The 20,354-nt window shown below is 47.5% G+C and overlaps 1 protein-coding gene across 2 annotated transcripts in view; it reads right to left on the bottom strand.

Annotated features, from left to right (window-relative positions):
- SETD1B (SET domain containing 1B, histone lysine methyltransferase) overlaps positions 1–20,354 on the bottom strand; it is a 43,670-nt gene that overhangs the window by 15,493 nt on the left and 7,823 nt on the right. For both annotated transcript variants that reach the window (XM_058158521.1, XM_058158522.1), the window contains exons 3-9: positions 18,780–18,930; positions 18,151–18,249; positions 17,374–17,644; positions 14,828–14,940; positions 10,394–11,581; positions 1,129–1,890; positions 105–278 (exon numbers count right to left, since the gene is read on the bottom strand). In XM_058158521.1, the coding sequence (XP_058014504.1) occupies positions 105–278; positions 1,129–1,890; positions 10,394–11,581; positions 14,828–14,940; positions 17,374–17,644; positions 18,151–18,249; positions 18,780–18,930 (2,758 nt within the window). The remainder of the gene's footprint in view (positions 1–104; positions 279–1,128; positions 1,891–10,393; positions 11,582–14,827; positions 14,941–17,373; positions 17,645–18,150; positions 18,250–18,779; positions 18,931–20,354) is intronic.

Below are 20,354 nucleotides of genomic sequence, written 5' to 3'. Positions count from 1 at the left end.
CCCTATAATCTAACACAAGGTCAAAATTCAGGGCAGGAAATCCTGCGCTGGGAATCAAAGCAGACACCAACTTCCCGTTCTCGAGAGACCAAGGATGCTCTTACCTTAAAAGACGGTAGCCGGATGGCCCCTCGCAGCCCGATGCCCAAGCCGATCCCTTCGTAGCCCAACCCTTCTCCTTTGTTCCAGTTCTCCAGAAGGCAGGAGGTGATGCGGTCCTTTGGTTTCGGCTTCTCCTCGTCTTTATGGTCCCCAGATTTTACCGGGGTCAAAGATGCCTGGGAAAGACAGGAAAGAAGATCTCACTTTGGGGCCAAAGGAGCCTTTTTCTATTCTATTCCTTTTCTATACTCTTGTATTCTTCTGAACGGATGCAGTCAGCTGATTTGTCTCCATAAAGATGGCCAGAGCGCTTCCTTGATTACAATTCATAGAAGAGATTCACCATGAATAAACCCTGGGCAGCTAAACCAAGCCCTGCACAATATGCACATCAACCTAGCTTGCTGCAAATATTCCCAAATTTAACTGCTGGATCTTCCCTTGGTCTGATCTTACGTTCATGGCTGCAAACAGGATGAGTTTTGTTCCCCAGATCCCAGTTTAAAGCTGTATATTGCCAGAATCTGAAATGTTAAGTTATGGTCTCCCGCAGCAGGAATCTATCTGAACCCAACACTATGAAATCATCGATTCAAGATTGCACTGATGTCTGAAAACAGGGTAATGTTTTATGGGTTTTCAAATACGGAACATGTTGAATCATGCCACTGGAGACAAGGAGGTAGATGATCTAGGCCAGTGTTTCTCAACCTTGACCACTTTAAGTTGTATGGACTTCAACTCCCACAATTCCCCAGTCAGCTATTCTGGGAGATGAAGCCCACACGCATTAAAGTTGCAGGTTGAGAAACGCTGGTCTAGAACGCAGGTCTCCACAAACGTGGCAGCTTTAAGACCTGTGGACTTCAGCTCCCAGAATCTCCCCTCCCCCCCCCCAAAGCCAGCGTGAGGAATTCTGGGAGTTGCAGTCCACCAGCCTTCAAAAGTGGCCAAGTTTGGAGACACCCCCCCCCCCCGCTGTAGGAAATTAACTTCACTGGCAGGACAGTGGGAGAAACTTCCTACCTTAGCGAGACGTTCTTTCTTGTCCCACCAATCGTCGAACGCCCGAAACGCCACCACTTCAACCATCTTTTTGTTCAAATCCCTTTTCATTATTGCTTTGAGTTCCTTCACGATCAGCAAGAGGACGCCGTCCACCGTGGCCTTGTGCGGATCTTCCTTCTTGGGCTCGTAACCCGGAGGGGGGACGGAAGGGTCAAACCTGGGCAAAGGCGGCCACTGCTGACCCCGGTTCATAGCTGCCCCCATGGAGAAATGCCGGTAGGGAGGGAGGTTCACAAACTGCATCCGGTTGCTCACGAAGGGGGGATACTGGTAGGTGTTCTGCCCTTGCATCAGGCGGCTGAGCATCTGGGTTTGCATTTGGAAAGACATGGACAGGCCCCCCCACTGGTTGCCCAGGACGCTGATCATGTCCATCTGCATCAGAGGAAACATCCCGGGATGGAAGGGAGGCAGAGGGGGCAAGATGTGAGGGGGAGGGACCCCCGGAGGGGTCGGCAGGGGCGGAGGGGGGACGGTGACGGCCGGGTGGGTGGGCGGAGGCGGGGGAGGAAGAGGAGGCGGCATCGGGAAGACCGGCTGGGGAGGCGGAGGCGGCGGCAGCGGAGGAAAGCCGGGCGGAGGCATCGGGATGGAGGAGGTCATCACAGCGGTGTTGCCAATGGAGGTGTTCACGACAATGTTCTTGGCACATTCCGCGCTGGGCGATTCGCTCATCTCGTCATCCGAGATCTCCATGTCTTCCCCTGAAGACTGATGACACTGGGAGGGAAAAAGGAAGAAAAGTCCACCTTAAACCAGATCAGAGAATATGTTCCGTCCTCCCTCGCCTCCGTCCGAATGATGGCTTAATTAGCCAGCACTATCAGCTCTGGCAGCAGAATAGCCAGCGTCTGCCAAGAGCCTCCGTTATCTTCCACGACACTGGTGAGTCACCCAGGAACAAACTTCAGCTCTTAGTTAAGCAGTTGATTTGCCTGCTAGGAAGATGCACAGCAGTTCTTGCTGCCTTTATATCCTGTAGGGTCTGGCTCCATGACTCAGCACTTCCTAGGTCTGCCCCACCCCTGCTTCTGTTGTTCCCTCCTCTCCTGCCTACGAAACCTAGGGTCCAGCCAGGCCTGATTGCCATCAGCTGGGTCTGCAGGCGTGGCCTGGGGGGAGGGAAGAGTCAGGGGATGGAGGCCTCGTTATCTCTTCCACCTGGCCTGCCTCTGGCTCTTGGAGCTGAGCCAGGGAAGCCGGTGCTCCCGAGGTAAGTCCTGACGGCCCTTCCCCCTCACTTTCCAAGTCACTTTCTAGCAGCAGGCCCGGCTCGGGGGGGTGCAGACACAACAGAATAGTTAACGAAGACAGAGGATCTTCAAAGCTCATCCATCCCCAAAGTGATCTTCGTATCACCCCAAACATATAAATAAATGACTCCAATCGAAGGGAAACCTTGACCCGTTTTGCTCTGAAAGATAACTCAAAACTGGCCGAGTTGTTGAACGAAACCTTACGGGACAGCGCAAATAAAAAAGGTGTTTTGCCATGAGAGGTTGGATACCAATAAGGGTCTCCTCTCCCCCCCCCCCCGAGAATGATCCAATCGTTAAACTGAAGAATAAAAGCAGTTCTAAAACCATTCCAAAGAAAAAGAAATGCAAGAAAGCAAAATGGCTGTCTGAGGAAGCTTTGCAAATAGCTGAGGAAAGAAGAGAAGCAAAAAGCAAGGGAGAAAGAGAAAGATACACCAGGTTGAATGGAGAATTCCAGAGAATAGCTAGAAGAGATAAGAATGCATTCTTAAATGAACGGCGCAAAGAAAATAGAAGAAAACAATAGAATAGGGAGGACCAGTGATCTCTTCAAGAAAATCGGGAGATATGAAGGAAACGTTTCATGCAAAGATGGGCATGATAAAGGACCAAAGTGGCAGGGACCTAACAGAGGCAGAAGAGATTAAGAAGAGGTGGCAAAATTACACAGAAGAACTATACACTTGGACTGCAAGGTGAACAAACAAGTCAGTCCTAGAGGAGATCAACCCTGACTGCTCTTTAGAAGGCCAGATCCTGAAGACGAAACTCAAATACTTTGGCCACCTAATGAGAATGAAGGACTCCCTGGAGAAGAGCCTAATGCTGGGAACGATGGAGGGCAAAAGAAGAAGGGGACGGCAGAGAACGAGGTGGCTGGATGGAGTCACTGAAGCAGTTGGCGTGAGCTTAAATGGACTCCAGAGGATGGTAGAGGACAGGGAGGCCTGGAGGAACGTTGCCCATGGGGTCGCGATGGGTCGGACAACGACTTCGCAACTAACAACAAGAAGGATTCTCCAATCTGGTTTTACTCAAGACAACTTTTGATGCAACCGTGACCACCAGATGGCGCTGCTCGCAAAGAGTGAAATTTATATTCTGCAGTGTTTCTTCAGCAGCCCGGAGCTGCCGGGGAGTTGAGGGGCTTGGAGGAGGTCTTCCTCCTGGTGTAACAGATCTCCTGCGGCCTCAGCCTTGTAGGAAGGTCTCCAAAGGAGAAGATGAAGAGGACTTCCAAAGCATCTCTTCAACATAGAAGATAAAAGTAGAAGACCTCTTCTGGCATTGACCTTGTAGGAAGGTCTCCAGAGTAGAAGGCAAAGTAGGTCTCCAAAGGAGAAGACTCACATATTCTCCCATCTTTACTCTAAAGCAGTGCGCCCAGGCTGATCATCGGCTGTGCTGTTTGGAGACCTCGGGAGGTAACGCCTGGCTTCTCGCTGGGAAAGCTGCACTAAACTGCAATTATAACCAAGTATTTTTAGAAGATAGGAGAGCACAAAAAAACCAGAATGGGAAACCACCAACTACTCCAGACCCAAGCCTGCTTTTGCCAAGTTTTGACATTCCGAGGCACTGCTCGAGCGTAAAGCACAATCAAGGGGACGTCAGCTTGAAAATCAACGCAATCCAAAAATTGTAAAAGAAAAGAAAAGTAAAACGTAATTTTAAAACGCCTGTTAGTTTGAAGACACCCTTTTGTTAAGTTCAGGAATTTCAGTCTGTGCTGTAAATCACCAAGAAATAGAAGCTCCTTTGATATATATATATATGCCTTTGGTTATTCGGGTTTTCTCCCACGTAAAATTGGAAGTGTCTTGGCGACGTTTCGACAAAGTCTCATTCGTCATCTTCAGGCTGGTGTTTATGCTTCGTCCTTCTAGGAGCAATTGCTCCTAGAAAGCACGAAGCACGAATGAAGATGACGAATGAGACTTCGTCGAAACGTTGCCAAGACACTTCCATTTTTACGCGGGAGAGAACCCGAATAACCAAAGACCTACATACAAACATCCGCGAAAACCTCAGAAAACAAACATAGACATATGTTCCGCTGAACACGCGGAATCTAGTGAGGAAATTTAGCTCTTTGTAGAAAAAGAAATACTGTGCAGACCGGAGGCCCAAAGGCTACATAGGAGCAACCTAAGCAGTAATGGCCTTCAACTTTCCCACTTTTTAACCTCCTAATCTGCAACTCAGATCTCTTTCTGATCTCGCAGGTGTCATTTTTATGTACCTTATGGCCCAATCTAGGTCAATCCATCTCTTTTCCCAAAGCTTTCTCTTCTTCTCTGAGAAGGCCTTCCGGGTGCACTTTAAGGTGTTGGTTATGACCTTTAAATCGCTCCATGGCTTAGGACCTGGGTACTTACGGGACCGCCTGCTGTTACCGCATGCCTCCCACCGACCCGTACGCTCTCACAGAGAGGGACTTCTCAGGGTGCCGTCCGCCAAGCAATGTCGGTTGGCGGCCCCCAGGGGAAGGGCCTTCTCTGTGGGGGCTCCCACACTCTGGAACGAGCTTCCCCCGGGTTTACGCCAAATACCTGACCTTCGGACCTTCCGCCGCGAACTGAAGACACATCTTTTCATTCGCGCGGGGCTGGCTTAAATTTTATTGATTTTAAATTTTTTAATATTAATTTTAATGGGGTTTTAGTTTTATATATTTTAAAGTTTTCTAGGCCAATTATAAAATAAGTTTTTTAATTTGTATTTTAAATTGTATATTGTATTGTTTGTTTTTACTTTTGGCTGCACACTGCCCTGAGTCCTTCGGGAGAAGGGCGGTATAAAAATCGAATAAATAATAATAATAATAATAAAAAAAAAGGTGGCGATCTAGGGAGTTCAGATATCCCTGATACGTTTTGCATTGGTCAACTAGAATAGAATAGAATAGAATTTTATTGGCCAAGTGTGATTGGACACACAAGGAATTTGTCTTGGTGCATATGCTTTCAGTGTACATAAAAGAAAAGATACGTTCATCAAGGTACAACATTTACAACACAATTGATGATCAATATATCAATATAAATCATAAGGATTGCCAGCAACAAGTTATAGTCATACAGTCATAAGTGGAAAGAGATTGGTGATGGGAACTATGAAACGATTAATAGTAGTGCAGATTCAGTAAATAGTCTGACAGTGTTGAGGGAATTATTTGTTTAGCAGAGTGATTTGATTCGTTTTGACGCTATAGGCCAGAGGACCTATAGCCACTAGGCCACTAGGCCACCAGGACCCCAGGCCAGAGAATGACCACCTGACAGCGGCCTCTATTGATAGAAGAGAATATCTGTAGCTCAGGGTTGAATGGTGGGGCCTTTGGTATTCTCTGAGCTTGGTGGTTTTCGGTTTGACAACCGAACTAGGTAATATCATCAATGCTACAAGAGAGGGGAACCTGCTGTCTGTCCCCACCCATAGGTAGTCCACTAATTTGGACCACTTTGAAGTTGTTGCCTGGCCTTTCACTTGTCCTTCCAGTCGAGATTACTAGAGTCATGATTTTGCAAAAGTATGCAGGTAGTCCTCGACCTACGACCACCGTCGAGCCCAAAATTTCTGTTGCTAAGTGAAACGTTTGTTAAGTGAATTTTGCCCCATTTTGAGATTTTTCTTGCCACAGTGGCTAAGCGAATCGCTGCAGTTCAATCAGTAGCACAGACCTTAAGTGAATCTGCCGTTGACTTTGCTGGCCAGGAGGTCACAAAAGGGGATTGACGGCAACCGTCATAAATATGAGCCAGTTGCCAAGCATCTGAATTGACCACGGGGATGCTGCAATGGCTGTTAAGTGTGAAAAATGCCCCCCTCCCTTTTTTTTCAGTGCCCATTGTAACTTTGAACAGTCACTAAATGAACTGTTGTAAGTCAGGGACTATCTGAATTGACGAGAAACTCTTCAAACCTGTACACGATTAATAACAAGAGAAAAAAAAATCAGGCAGCGGGATTGTCGAGAACGGACACTTTGGATCGGTTGCACGTTTTTTTCTCAGCCAAGCATCCTAGCCCAGCCTACCTTTACCTGTGCTAAGGAGTACTACATTACACGGCAGCACTAGGAGAATCCCTAGTGCTGCCGTGTAACGGGGTGAGCTCCCATTACTTCTCCCAGCTTCTGCCAACCTAGCAGTTTCGAAAGCACATAAAAATGCAAGTAGAAAAACAGGGACCACCTGTGGTGGGAAGGGAACAGCGTTCCGTGCGCCTTTGGCGTTGAGTCATGCCGGTCACATGACCACGGAGACGTCTTCGGACAGCGCTGGCTCTTCGGCTTTGAAACGGAGATGAGCACCGCCCCCTAGAGTCGGCAACGACTAGCACGTATGTGCGAGGGGAACCTTTACCTTTACCTTTAAGGAGTCTACTGGTAAGCAAAACCCCATTGTTTGACACCTGTCACCTGCCAGAGACCGAGACGAGGGCCTAAGCACAGCAACAGCTGCACATCCGTCCAGATGCTTGTTAAAAGAGACAAAAACGGGCACCTTGCCAGGAGGAGAGAAAATTGAACAACACGCGGTTTCATTTACGCTGCTTTATTCAAGTCTCGCAGGAGGGAAATTTAAGCTGGTCTTCGGAGACCCAAAGAATGGAGCGAGCTCTTCTCCGGGGAATTGCTACTCGCTCCCCAGACTACCTGGGTTGTAGAGAAATGCCAGGGTGAGGTGTGTTTGTGCCACACCATCTGACAGGCTCAGGTGCTGCTTTGTAATGAGTGCCCGCCTCCCACCAGGAAGGGGGGTGGGAAGAAAGGACAAATGAGAAGACTCGAGAAGGAGGAAACCCAAAAAAAGATCTAATGTCAACATCGGGGATCCTTAAAAGCCACAACAACATCATCGCCTGGCAAAAAACAACAACAACAACGCACCAACTTGGAAAGCCTCAGAAGCTAAATCAAGACACATCAGGAGGAAGGAGGAACCGTTCAGTGTCTCTGCAGTTATATGAGCTCAGCTCGGTAAATCAGAAGAAGGCAGGCACTGTATCGTTTAACGGGTTAATTAGGAAGAGCTGGTAAAATGTTTTCCAATTAGGAACATATTTTTGGACCAGTTATAAACGAGAACCATAGGAGAGACCAACAGATGAATGGAATGCCTTTAGCTGGAGAAGAAGAGAAGAGAGACAGGAGGAAGAGGAGGAGGACGGGAAAGGGAAAAAGAAAGAAAAGAACCACTGAATTTAACTCAGCAGCCGGAACAAGAATTATTTATATATGAGTAGTTCTCGACTTAACAAGGGTTTGTTTAGTGACCGTTTGAAGTTACCAGGGCATTAAAAAAAAAAGTGACTTGTGATCATTTTTCACACTGACAGCCCCCCATGGTCATGTGATCAAAATCATGGTCATGTGATCAAAATATGGGCCGTGGTAGCTCAGGCTGTAAAGAAGCCTGTTATTAGAACACAGCAGCCTGCAATTACTGCAGGTTCAAGCCCGGCCCAAGGTTGACTCAGCCTTCCATCCTTTATAAGGTAGGTAAAATGAGGACCCAGATTGTTGGGGGGGCAATAAGTTGACTTTGTAAATATACAAATAGAATGAGACTATTGCCTTATACACTGTAAGCCGCCCTGAGTCTTCGGAGAAGGGCGGGGTATAAATGTAAATTAAAAAAAAAAAATCCAACGGACTCATATTTATGACGGCATGAAGTGTGTCCTGGGTGTGGGTGGGTGTGTCATGTGATCATCATCTTAAGTCTACAGGGAAGCCAGGTTCAACTTAACAAACCTGGTTACGACCTGAACAATCGTAGGAGTGTGTGTGTCACTTTAACAACAAGAACGGTTGCAGAATGGGGCAAAGCTCAATTAAGAAATGTCTTGCTTAGCATCAGAAATCTGGGGCTCAAAGGGTGGTCTTAAATCGAGGACTACCTGCATAATTCTGGAAAGGGAAAGACCTTGGCCAACGGAGGTGAGATGCCCAAGAATTACAGGAGAAAATGCAAAGAAAACCACAGGTCAGGAAGGAAGGTACAAGAGGATAGAACAGAGGTGGCTGGATTTCACGATCCTTCTCTATATCCAAGGAACCATTGCCAGCCCCCCATGGTCATGTGATCAAAATCCAAGTGGATCCTGGGTTGATCCACTGGGAATAGATCCCATTTCATTCAACAGGGCTGAGGTATAAATACAGACAAGACTGAACCTGACTAAAGATTTGTAAGCATCTCAAGTAAATTTAATCCTTCATCTTTCATATTGGAGACAAATACATACAAGGCTGGAAAAAAATGACAAAGCAACATACAGATCTGAAACCAGAGATATTCTTGTTGGGGATTCTACCAGAAAAATATGATAAAAAGACTACATATTTGATGTTGCATATACTAACCGCAACTAGAATTGTATTTGCGCAACAATGGAAAAATGAGGAGATCCCATCTGAGGGGAATGTAATTAAGAAAATATTAGAATGCGCAGAAATGGATAGACTAACGCTTATTATTAAGGACAAAGAAGAAACTGAATATTTTTTTTTTGCTATGGGACGTATTTTATCAATGGCTGGACAATAGAAACAGAAGTTAGAAAGGAGGAGATACAAAATGAGGAAATGTTTTAAGTGGAGAGTTGTTAAATAAGATGATGTATTAAGTATTATTGCTGTTATATTATTACTATCATGGCGATGAACACTACAACAAAGATGTGTATTATGACTACTTAAACATAACTGTGCCCAGACCACACAAAGTTTGATGAAAATTGAATGTTATCTAAATAAAACAAAATAAAACATAAACAAAAAACAAAATTAAAGCGCTCTTCTTTCAGCGATGTTTAGCCAGATGTTTAGCTATATTATCTGAATTTTTGTTGGAATCAAAACGTGTATCACAATACAATACAACTGCTCGTAAAAACAGTCCAACTCCTTTTGAAAAGCCATTCAAGGGAAGATTCAAAAGCATTCCCCGTCCAATGGATCAATTGCTCCCAGCAATAAATTGGCATCCCAGGTGACACACACACACACACACACAAAAACCCCAATCCTGGGATGAATGCAGCTTCCCGCGGGAAGTCTTATCATCACCAGACGGAACACAGAAGCATCTTTCTGCTAAACTCCAACCAGCTGACACAGAAAAGGGAATTTCCATCACACGGCTGGCAATAGCATTGGCTGGGATTATTTTTTTATTTCCAATAGTAGCAAACCAGGGTCTTCGTGCAGAAACAGAATATTTCTTTTTTTTCCCCCCTCCTCCTCCTCCCCGCAAATCTCCGGTGTATTCTATAATCATTTCCAAAAGGAGATGATATCCAAGCAGGATACAAGATCCAGTTTTGCAAATCCAACATCTCGTGCGTAATCCATGCTTATTACATTGGTCATCCTTGACTTTACGACCCCAATTCGGACTGGACCTTCTATGGCAAATTTGAGGACCGGTCATAAATACCGCTTTTCAGCATCGTTGTAACCTTGGTCGTTAAGGTTAACGATCGTTAAGTCAAAGAATACCTGTACACTCCCATGGGTGCAGATTCCAATGGATTTCTCAGACAAGCTTGGATGTCTGCAACTGCCACCTATACTCAACTTAACAACGATTTGTTTAGTGACCGTTCGCAGTTACAAGGCCCTGAAATAAGTAACTAGCAACAGTTTTTCCACACGGCCGTCGTGGCATCCCCACGATCACGTGATCAAAATTCAGACGCATGGCAACTTGACTCGTATTTATGACAGCCACAGTGTCCTGGGGTCATGTGATCCCCTTTTGTGACCTTCCAATAAGCAAAGTCAATAGGGCAGCCAGATTCACTGAACCACCACATTCCTCACTTAACGACTGCGCGAGAAAAGTCGAAAAATGGGGCAAAACTCACCTAACCGATGTCTCACTTACTGACGGATATTTTAGGCTCTATTGTGGCCCTAAGCCGAAGGGCTACCCGCACATCTGCTCCCTTACCTCTTCCATTTCTTCCGGCACGGGGCTGCTGCCAACCGGCTGCGTCTCTTTAGCCTCCAAGGGTTCCGATTTGGAAGTCCTGTTGAGCTGGTCCACAGGTGTGACACTCGCCTCAGCTGCCCCTCTCGAGTTCTGGCAGGCAGAAGCTACCACGGTGATGGGCTCGTCGTCATCCGAATCGGGCAACGGGGTTGGGCTGATGTCTTCCAAGCCGGTGCTGGAAGGGCGCGAGGAAGGGGTTTGCGCTCTATAGTTGGGCTGCGAGTTTGGGATCGGGGAAAGCTGGGAAGAGGACGAGGAAATGGGACTGCCTTCCATTCGTATCTCATTGTCCGAGTCGTGCTCGTTGAGAAAATAGAGTTTTGTTCTCTGCTCTTTTAAAAGCATTTCGATCCTCGAGTCCAAACTGTTAGGCTGACTTTCCGATTCTACGGTTGGGGTGCCGGGCGTCTCGCTCCCTTCTGGAGTCTGGCCGAAAGACGGCCCCACAGAGGAAGGCTCATTAAGACTGTCGGGCTCCGGGGGCGGCGGAGGAGGAAGAGGAGGGGGCTCCTCCGGTTTGTCCTTCGCAGGGACGAATTCCGCAGGAGGAGCTGCGCTACTTTCGACGGTCACCTCGGCGGGGGGTGGGGGTGGGGGCCGCCGGTATTCCACTTCCCGGGACGTTTGAGAAAATTGGGGCTCTTCGGGCTGGGGGTACGTGGCTGGGGCTTGGTAGGGGGAGAAGGCGGATTTGTACGTCGAAGCACCCGAGTGACTCACGGGAGACGCCTGGGGATATTGCACCGTTTCCGGCTGATGGGACTTGAAGGCGCCGAACTGATGCTCGGAGCTTCGGAAAGTCCCGGCTGAGTTATGCACGTAGTGGTGGCCCAGACGGCGGTTATAAGCATCCGTGAATTTCGTTTCGTGCCTCCGGGGTTTGTAGCTGGAGTCCTGTCCAAAATGGTAGGCCGGCGTGGTCTGTCGACTAGAGTAGGCGGAGTCCTGGGAAAAGGGGGTCCCCACACGTGGGGTCAGAGGCGTTCCTTGGGACTGGGGGGTGAACTGGCTGTAGGAGTTGGGGGTGTCCTGTCGACAACTGGAAAAGGCCGTGTCGTGGGAAAACGGGGTGCTGCTGTTTGGGGTGGTGGAGGATCCTGCCGAAGAAAGACCGCTGTCCTTGAGCCGTTTCAGAGTGTCGGCCAGCTGCAAGAAAAAGAAAAAAAAAGGCAAGAGAGGCAGGTAAAGAACAGGTGCAATCTACTAGAACAGGGCTCTCCAAACATGGCAACTTTAAAACTTGTGGACTTCAACTCCCAGAATTCCCCAGCCAGCAAGTACATAATACATGTCCTCGTAGTATGACACACCCCTCCCCTTGGGCGGGGATTGAGCTGTGGGTCTTGCTTAACTGCTAACCCTGGTTGAATGGGCAACTGCCAAGTCTCCCTGAGGGTGTCACCTGACTTGCACAAAGTTTGCCTTAGATGCCGAGAAGGAAACACAGTCGTGGCACAAAATGTTCCTGATGCTGAAGTCACTCTTTCCTCTAATCTATTCATCTGTCTTTTTTTTTTTAAAAAAAAAATCCTGTGCAGAATTAAACACACTTTAAAAAAAAACCAAAAAAAAACACCAAACAAACTAGGGCTTCGATAATAAAATACCAGGAAGACACGGTAGGGCCAGTGGCATCTTTCCAGATATGGATTGTTAAGAACCAGAAGAGCAGCCACCAATGATTGCTGTCAATTAAAATTTACTTTGACATCTTCAGCGGTTTCGCGAATCCGAAGAGCGGAGCGAATGAGATAGATGCTAAGCATTGCACGAAATAATATGGAATGGAGTGCGTGTGTACACACACACAAATACACACACATAATGGATTTACTACCACAAGCAGGCCTGGAATTTCTGTCGTAAGTTTGAATTGGAGCGGGTTTTACAATTTTTACGAATCACATGGTCGTTAAGTGAATATAGCTTCCTTACTGGGACAGGGGTTTTTAAGCGGAAATTGGCAAATAAGGATCCCATATCATGATTACAGGACTGCAGGATGTTGCAAACGGTGGTAAATGTGCAAAATTGCCAAATGCTCATATTGTGATAACATGCAACTGTTATAAGTATAGCTCATTTCTTATTTTTTCCAGCCCTATTGTAACTTTGAACTGTCATTAAAACAGTCATAAGTCAAGAACTTACCAGTACACACATACACACAATCAACCCCTTATATACAATCTACATATAGAATAGAATAGAATTTTATTGGCCAAGTGTGATTGGACACACAAGGAATTTGTCTTGGTGCATATGCTCTCAGTGTACATAAAAGAAAAGATACGTTCATCAAGGTACAACATTTACAACACAATTGATGATCAATATATGTCTCATTCAGTGGCGGCAGGAATCAGTCTTGAAACTAAAACATTGAGATGGGCAGCCATATATATTGAAATAAATAAATGGGTAACCACAAGGTCAGCGATCAATAAAACCGAACCCTATAAAGAAACAGAGGCCCAAGTACCTCTGGGGGGTCCCGGAAAAGGGTCTTAATATTATTTCCCACCATTGTGCCCCTGAATCTGGCTGTTCAGTGGAAGGATTTTTATGAAGCCTGGCGAGAAAGATCCCTCTGAAATTCCTTTGCTTTGTAAGAAAACCCACGGGGGAGTTGCTTGATCTGACTAGGTTCCGAGCTGAGCATCAGGAATGTGAAATGTCATTCTTAATTCTGGATCAATTAAACTCTACAAAAAGGAGGCTACGGGAAAAGGAAGAAAGTTGGGCAACTGTAACAGGTTTAAAAAAAAACAAAAACAACAACCCACAATGTTTCCTCTACAATTCTGAATGATGCCTGTAGAAGAATTATTGATACATTTTTTTAAAAAAAACATCCGCAGAAACTGACAAAGTCAGTGATTCTGTATCCCAACAAGAGATGGCACTTCAAACAGGGGAACCACGTGCAGAAGTTGCTCAACCGAGTTCAATTTCACAGCTTTTTTTTTTTTTAAATCAAACTTCCAAAAGGCAGCCGGAAATGAAAAGTGATCAAGGGCATCATCTTTTTTGCATATACTGGCCTGATCGAATAAAATTATGCCGTTTAAGCAATTGGGAGATTAAAGATTGAAAAAAAGGCTGAAGAGAGGCATTTAAAATTCTAGGCAACAGGTGCTTCCATCAAGAAGGGAGCTGGCTTCCCAGGAAACCTATCTTGAACATGGATAGTTTTAAAATATTCATTTAAATTCTTGCTAGACAAAAGTGAACGCTCACAATGGATGGAAGCTCTTTATACTTAATTAAACACCAGTTCAATCTAAATGACTTACAGAGGGTTAGCTGATAGAATAAGGAATTCTGATTTTTTTTTTAAAGAAGCAAGTGACACCTCCAGGAAACACACCTATTTTTGTTTTGTTAGCATCTGGTTGTGGTGTTTTGCAACTGGCAAACAACTAGTGTTCTTTACATCCCTTATCCAAATGTATAGGGTCAAACTTCAATTATTAACACTACTTCAAGACAGTTCTCTCTCTCTTCCCTGCTTGGATTTCAAAATTGGACTAGGTGACTTCTTAAGCAGTCCTCACAAAAACCAATTTCAATTGAAATCGCTTAAAAATGTGGAAATGGAGGTCGTCACACTCCTAACTTCGACCTGGGCACAGAGTAAAATCAAAGTTTGTGGTTTCCATCAAAGGTCCCTGCTTGAATCACCCAAAAGCAGATATCTAAGATAAGCAGTCAAAATCCCCTTTTATCGTGGTCAACTGGCCAGATATAGAAACCACAAGAAATGGACATCAGGAACACATCACACTGTCAGAAAGCCAACTGACTACTATCTGTCGACTGCAATAGAAGCTCAGAAGAAACTCAGCAACTTTCAAGATTATTTGACAAAGCCAGTCATATAAACGGTTTTCTTTTATGTACACTGAGAGCATATGCACCAAGACAAATTCCTTGTGTGCCCAATCACGCTTGGCCAATAAAAATTCTATTCTATTCTATTCTATTCTATTCTAAACGGTTAAGTTCACATGAAATGTACGAGGCTGTTCCGGTTATTTTGAGAGTCAACTGGGCTGACAGGGACAGAGACGTAGAAATGGAATAAATAAAAATACGATTGATTTTGTTAGGGAATGAAATATATACCCTAAACCAATGTCAAATGTGGCCCCTTTAAGATATGTTGGACTTCAATGTCCAGAATTCCCCAGCCATGATTGGGGTCTATTCCAAAGTTTGACTGCCAAAGGGAAAACCAGAACTAATGTGACATCCATCTCAGTCACGTCCTTCTTGGACCAGGCAGACAGACCAGTATATCCAAATCATAGTTTGCTGTCAACAAAGCTCTTCTTAGACCGGGTGCCAATCCTGGAGCGTCACTTAAAATAAACCAAGCTCCAAACATACCTGCAGGGTCTCGCTGAGGGTGGGGGATGCGTCTTGTTCAGTCTCCACTGGCAAAGTCTGCGGAGTGTAGAGCCCGTTCACAAGGAGCTCATAAAAATGCATGCGCTTCTCACCTGGAGAGGTAACAAAATCACTGTTAAAGACGAACGATGGGGCCAATGTCTAGAATGACCTAGAACGGGGGTCTCCAACCTTGGCAACTTGAAGACTTGTGGACTTCAACTCCCAGGAATTCTGGGAGTTGGAGTCCACAAGTCTTCAAGTTGCCAAGGTTGGAGACCCCTGACCTAGAACCCTCACTCTTGCGTGAAGTGGAGACAGCAACAGATCTCTCTTCTAGACTTTGGGCTTGTCCATTAGTGACCTCTGTCTGCATGAAAACCAAGAAGAGGGATGAGTGGGTTATCTCCCTTCCAAGTGTCTAAATGACTGACAAGTCACCAAATAATGGCACAAGGGGTTCCTCTGACCATGGAGAAGGAAGCTGTCTTAATTTAATGGCTGAGATTGACCCCTATGTTCAGATCTAGCAGCTCCTGAACGTCAGTTGTGGAGGACAGGGAGAGAAGAAGAGTCATGAGGAGAGAAGAGAATTAGCTTCCGATCTGCTTCCATCTCTTGCTTCTGAGCTTCTCCAAGGGGGCGACAAGACTTGTTCTTGCAATCCCAAAGCAATTGTGTGAAGTTGCAAACTCCTAGCCTCAACCCTACGTTATCACACTCAATTATGAGACAAGATTGTGCAATTTCACTGGGCAGGTTAACTGTCTCAGTTACAAATCAAAAATAAAAAACCAAAAATCAAGGTATCACTAGTTCGGGCTTATTATCTCAGTATTAGCAACAGCCACACTCTTACTATACAATATCGTACAAGTTTCACCTTAAATGACTCACAGTTTAAAGTTACACCACTTTTAAGATCTCTGGGGTTATAGTCTTCAGAGACCAACATTTAAGCATTATGCACTCTCTTTAACACTGAAAACGTCACATAATTAACTAAAAAGTATTGGATATGTCAGAATCCAAAGAGGAAACAATTATTTCAAAGGCTAGTATTTATACAGAAACCTATAACTTCATTTTTATTAGCAGTAAGCGGTCAAAACGCGTGCAAAATACTAATGCTGAGTTTTCATACAATAGCAGCCTGAAGTTTCAAGCAATTAAGTAAGAATTATGAAGATTTCACATTATTGTTTTCATTTAAAGCCAGAAAGACTTCAGGCTACAATCGTTCGTAAGTAAATGTTGTTTAACTCACTGGAATTACTCCAAACTAATAAAGTTAGGGTTGGGCTGGACTGAAAATATTAAAAGCTCAACTGATGTTTCACAAAGTACTCAGGGCAAAGCTAAAATCACAAAGGGCGATATCGTTTATTGATTATATTTCACTAGGCAGAATTAATGCAATGGTGCCTCAAAATAATGTGGAAAGTACACTGAATAGCAAAGCCGTTCTACCTGACCTATATTTCCTTTTCCTTGATCAATCCATTTTTTTTCTAATATGCATGTCTGAATCCTCTGGTTCACAACATGGGTGAAAAAAATGTTTTACTTCCACTGAAATTCCGTGAACTGGATCAAAGCTGCGTTCCAGCATTTAGCATTGAAAACAACACACAGTTTCAAACTTTAGCGCAAACGCTTTTAAAAATAAAAGAATTCCAATATACAAAAATAACCTCTTTGTTTACGTAGGCTTTTCAACCCTTTTGCTCCAAAATGTAACATTGCCCTCTTCTTTTTAAAGGGGAATTCTCCCGGTTCCCAAGAAAACAAGTTACATGTTATATATTAAAGTAACAAATTGGTCGGAATGACTGAAGTTATGTTTCTTTGCCGCACGCCACAAGGAAGAGGAGGAGAAAAAAAAAAATAGCAGGGCCAGCGCTCCGGACTCTCCACTCTTGGAAGGAATAAGGGTATACTGTCTCTTTAAGAAACAAGGCAAGAAAGATTTTTGCAGTCCACTTTAAGGATATATTGATTTCCACAGTAAAGGGACAAGATAAAAAGGAAGGGCTCTGCCATAATCCCCCTCGGAGGGGATAAACCTTTTAAAATTTTCTCAGACATTTTTCTAAAGGGAATTCTTCCCCCCACCACCCCCCACCATCTTTTAAGGGCAAAAAGCATACTTTGGGCCCAGAGGTGCAAGGAAAAGGTGAGGCGAGGGCAGCTTGGCAAGCAGTGGGGTCAGCGAGAGAGCGAAGGACTGAATGAGTGAAAGTGAGCGGATGGCAGCATTTGCTAAATTACAGGCCTGTCTCTTAGCAACCGACAACACATTCAACTCCACGTGACAACCGAAAGCCCAGAAAAGCAAGGAGACACAGGGGTGTGTGTGTGTGTGTGTGTGAGAGAGAGAGAGAGAGAGGGAGGGACAGCCATTTAACAGTTTCCCCCTTTTAATTAATTAACATCTGCAAATGACACCCCCCCCCGCCCCTCCATGATCGGCGGAGCAAAAGGTAAGGAAAGAAAACAGAGCAAGATGGAGGAGAGACTGCATCCAAGGGGGTTCCCCCCCCCACCTTTTGTATCCAGCTGCACGTGGATGATATTCCCCATGACGGAAGTGTTGTGCAGGTGCTGAACGGCTTCCCGGGCACCTTTGACGGTGGCGAAGACGACTTTGGCGATGCCCAGGTGCTTCCTGTTCTTGGGGTTGTACAGAATCTCCACTTCTTCCACCTCGCCGTATTTTTTGCACATGTCGGTCAGGAAGTTTTCACGGATGTTGTCATTCAGCTTGGCGAAAGTGACTTGCTTGGGAGGCACGGGCCCCACGTAAAACTCATCGATCTGGAGGGTTAGTTCATGGGGGCGGGAGGGCGGGGGAAGGAAGCAGAGCCCGTAACAGGAGGGAGGGGAGGGGGAGGAAGGGAGGGGAAAAAAAAACAAAAACCAGGGGTGGGAGTCAGTCAACGGTTTGGTGGGAAAAATGAAAGTTTAAGATGCTTCTCTCGAACGGGAGAGCGAAATGAAAGTTTAAAAGGCTTCTGCTAAATGGGAGAGCCTTCCCCGTCCTCTCATGCTAGCTAGCGGCTCAGTCAAAACTCCCAGGCTGCTACCTCCTTGGCCATGCCTTGTTTACACAACAACTGACAATCTGGAAAGCGGCTCTCAAAGTCTGCCTCAATCCAGCCAACTTTTGACAAACAGCCGCTCAACTTCTTCACCTGGCTGTCTTTGGCTACGCTAATTGCTCAACAAACAAGAAAGCCCGAAGAGACTTCAAGCTGACAGGAGCACCAGCACTACCACCTAAGTCCCACTCAGCACCTCTCTCTCTCTTTTTCTCTCTCTACCTTAAATTTCGGGACGGAGAGCTCCAGTTCTTTCGTTTTGGTCCATATGCGTCCTATCCTGGGGTCCTCCACGCACTCCACGGGAGCCAGACTGGGATTCTGCAAAAAAAAAAAAAAAAAAAGAAGAGAGAGAATAATAATAATAATAATAAATCAATGGAAAAGCAGCAAGGGGACATCACTCCCCTCCTGAAGAGCCAGCAGGTAGCCATCCGATCTTGGCCAGCAGGGCAAAAAAGTTTACCCTGCAGAATTGCAAAGCAAGGAAGCCAAAGGACAGGCTTAGTTTTTTTTTTTTTAAGAAGTGAAGGGGGGGAACGGGACACTTTCGATGCCACCGGAGGGGACATGCAAAAGAAAGCTGCAGCCTTTTTCTTTTTTTCTGACAGGCTGCATGGGGGGGGGGGTGTAACTTCAGTGCTGGTTGTTTCCGTGCAAGCTTTTTCTCCCCCAGGACATCAAGAAAGCTCTCTGCACTTCCCTAGAAAGAGGGTCAGGTATTCCAGATGATTTTGGAGGGGAGGAAGAGAAAACTGGGGAAGGCAGGCAGGCAGGCATGCAAGGGGAGCTTTCTTTTCCCTTTTCCTCCCTCCCACCCCCCCTTGGGAACCATCTCCCCCCCCCCTTACAGGAATGCTGAAGTGCTGCCCATCGTAGCGGTAGAGTTTGTGCTGGCCTTTCTTCAGCGCCGGGTCAATAATCAACTTGTAACTTTTCCAGTGGTGGTTTTCTTCTCGGCCGAGGGACCCGCCGGGCCGCTCTCCATGCCGTTGATCCAACCTGGGAGAGGGGCGGCAAAGAAGGAAGGGGGGATGAAGCCCCGGAGTTAGCAAGGGGGGGGTGAGAAGGAGAAAGGAGGGAGGGAAAGAGGGCAGGAGGAGGAGGAAGAGGAGGAGGAGGCAGGCAGCCAGGGGGCCCCCCTCTCCGCCTCGCAGCCCCGGCCAACCGGGGAGGGGGTGGAAGCGGCGCCGTTGCCACCGCTGCCCCATCGGAGCCACCGAGGGGGTCGGGGGGGGGAGGGAAAGGAAGGCAGAGGCAGAGGCAGCGGCGCTCACTTGAACTCAGTTTGCGGACCGGCTCCTCGCTCGGCTTGGCTCGGTCCGCCGCCGCCGCCGCCGCCGCCGCCTTGCTCTCTTTGAAAGACATTGTCCGCCGGGCCGATCGTCCGTCCGCGGGGCCGGGAGAGGCCGCCGCCGCCGCCGCCTCGGCCTCGGCCGCTCCTCCTCCTCCTTCACACGGGGCCGCGGGCTCCCTTCCGCGGGGCCGGGGCGCCTCCTGCCGCCTGGGCGCTTTTCCTCCGCTTGGCGAGCCAGCACATATTGTGTGTGCGCGCTGCCCGCCTGCCTCCTTCCTTCGGCGGCTGCTCAGGCATCCCACAATTCTCCGCCAGGGAGCTGGGCGAATGGCTAACCGCCCTCCGCCGAAGGCACATTCACGGCAGCTGCGCCGCGCCGCCAAGCCCCCCGCCCGCCCGCCCCGCCGCCCCGCGCGCCCCGCCCCGCCCATAAGGGCCTGGCTTCTCCCCACGCCCGACCCCCTCCCACGCCCGCGTGGAATCTGCCGACTAGCTTTACCTAAAGGAGGGAAGGGACCCACCGGGGATGGTGGCGGTGGGTGGGAGAGAAAAGAGGGGAGGAATGGATGGGAGGGCGTGTGTGAGGAGGAGACCGTGTTAAGGCTTGTGGGGGGACACGTTTGAAACTGGGGGAGTTTTTTTTTCTCCCTCCCCCCCCCCCCAAGTTTGGCAGGGATCCGCGGCGCTCAGCGGCCCCTTCCCTTCCCCGTCGGGCGGGGGAGGAGGAGGAGGGGCAGGAGGAGGAGGAGGAGGAAAGAGGCGCCCCCAGTTTTGTTACAATGTGTCAATTTTACGATTCGAGGCAGGGAGGGGAAGAGGATGAAAGGAAGCCGGGCAGCCAATCAGGAGGCGGCTCCCATTCTGCTTTGCCCGCGTCTCGAAGACAGGCCGGCCCTCGCGCGCGCCCCCCCTCTCTAGGGCGGCTTTGTCGGGCTCGGGGCGGTTTGGCCGCGGCGGGGGCTTTATTTTGGGGGGGGTGGGTAACGGGGAGCCTCGGCGTGGCAATTGGCTGGTCGGAGGGGGCCCGGGCGGGCCCAGCCAATCGGGGCGCCGCTTGCATCGGGCTGGCGTTATTAGAGGCGGCGCGCGAGGCGAGCCCCGCAGACGGCCGAGGAGAGGCGGCCGGAGA

This window comes from Ahaetulla prasina, chromosome 15 (genome assembly GCF_028640845.1).
Source record: "Ahaetulla prasina isolate Xishuangbanna chromosome 15, ASM2864084v1, whole genome shotgun sequence".
NCBI classification, from domain to species: Eukaryota; Metazoa; Chordata; class Lepidosauria; order Squamata; family Colubridae; genus Ahaetulla; species Ahaetulla prasina.
Note: the sequence above shows the minus strand (reverse complement) of the source record. Positions and strands in the feature narration are given on the sequence as shown.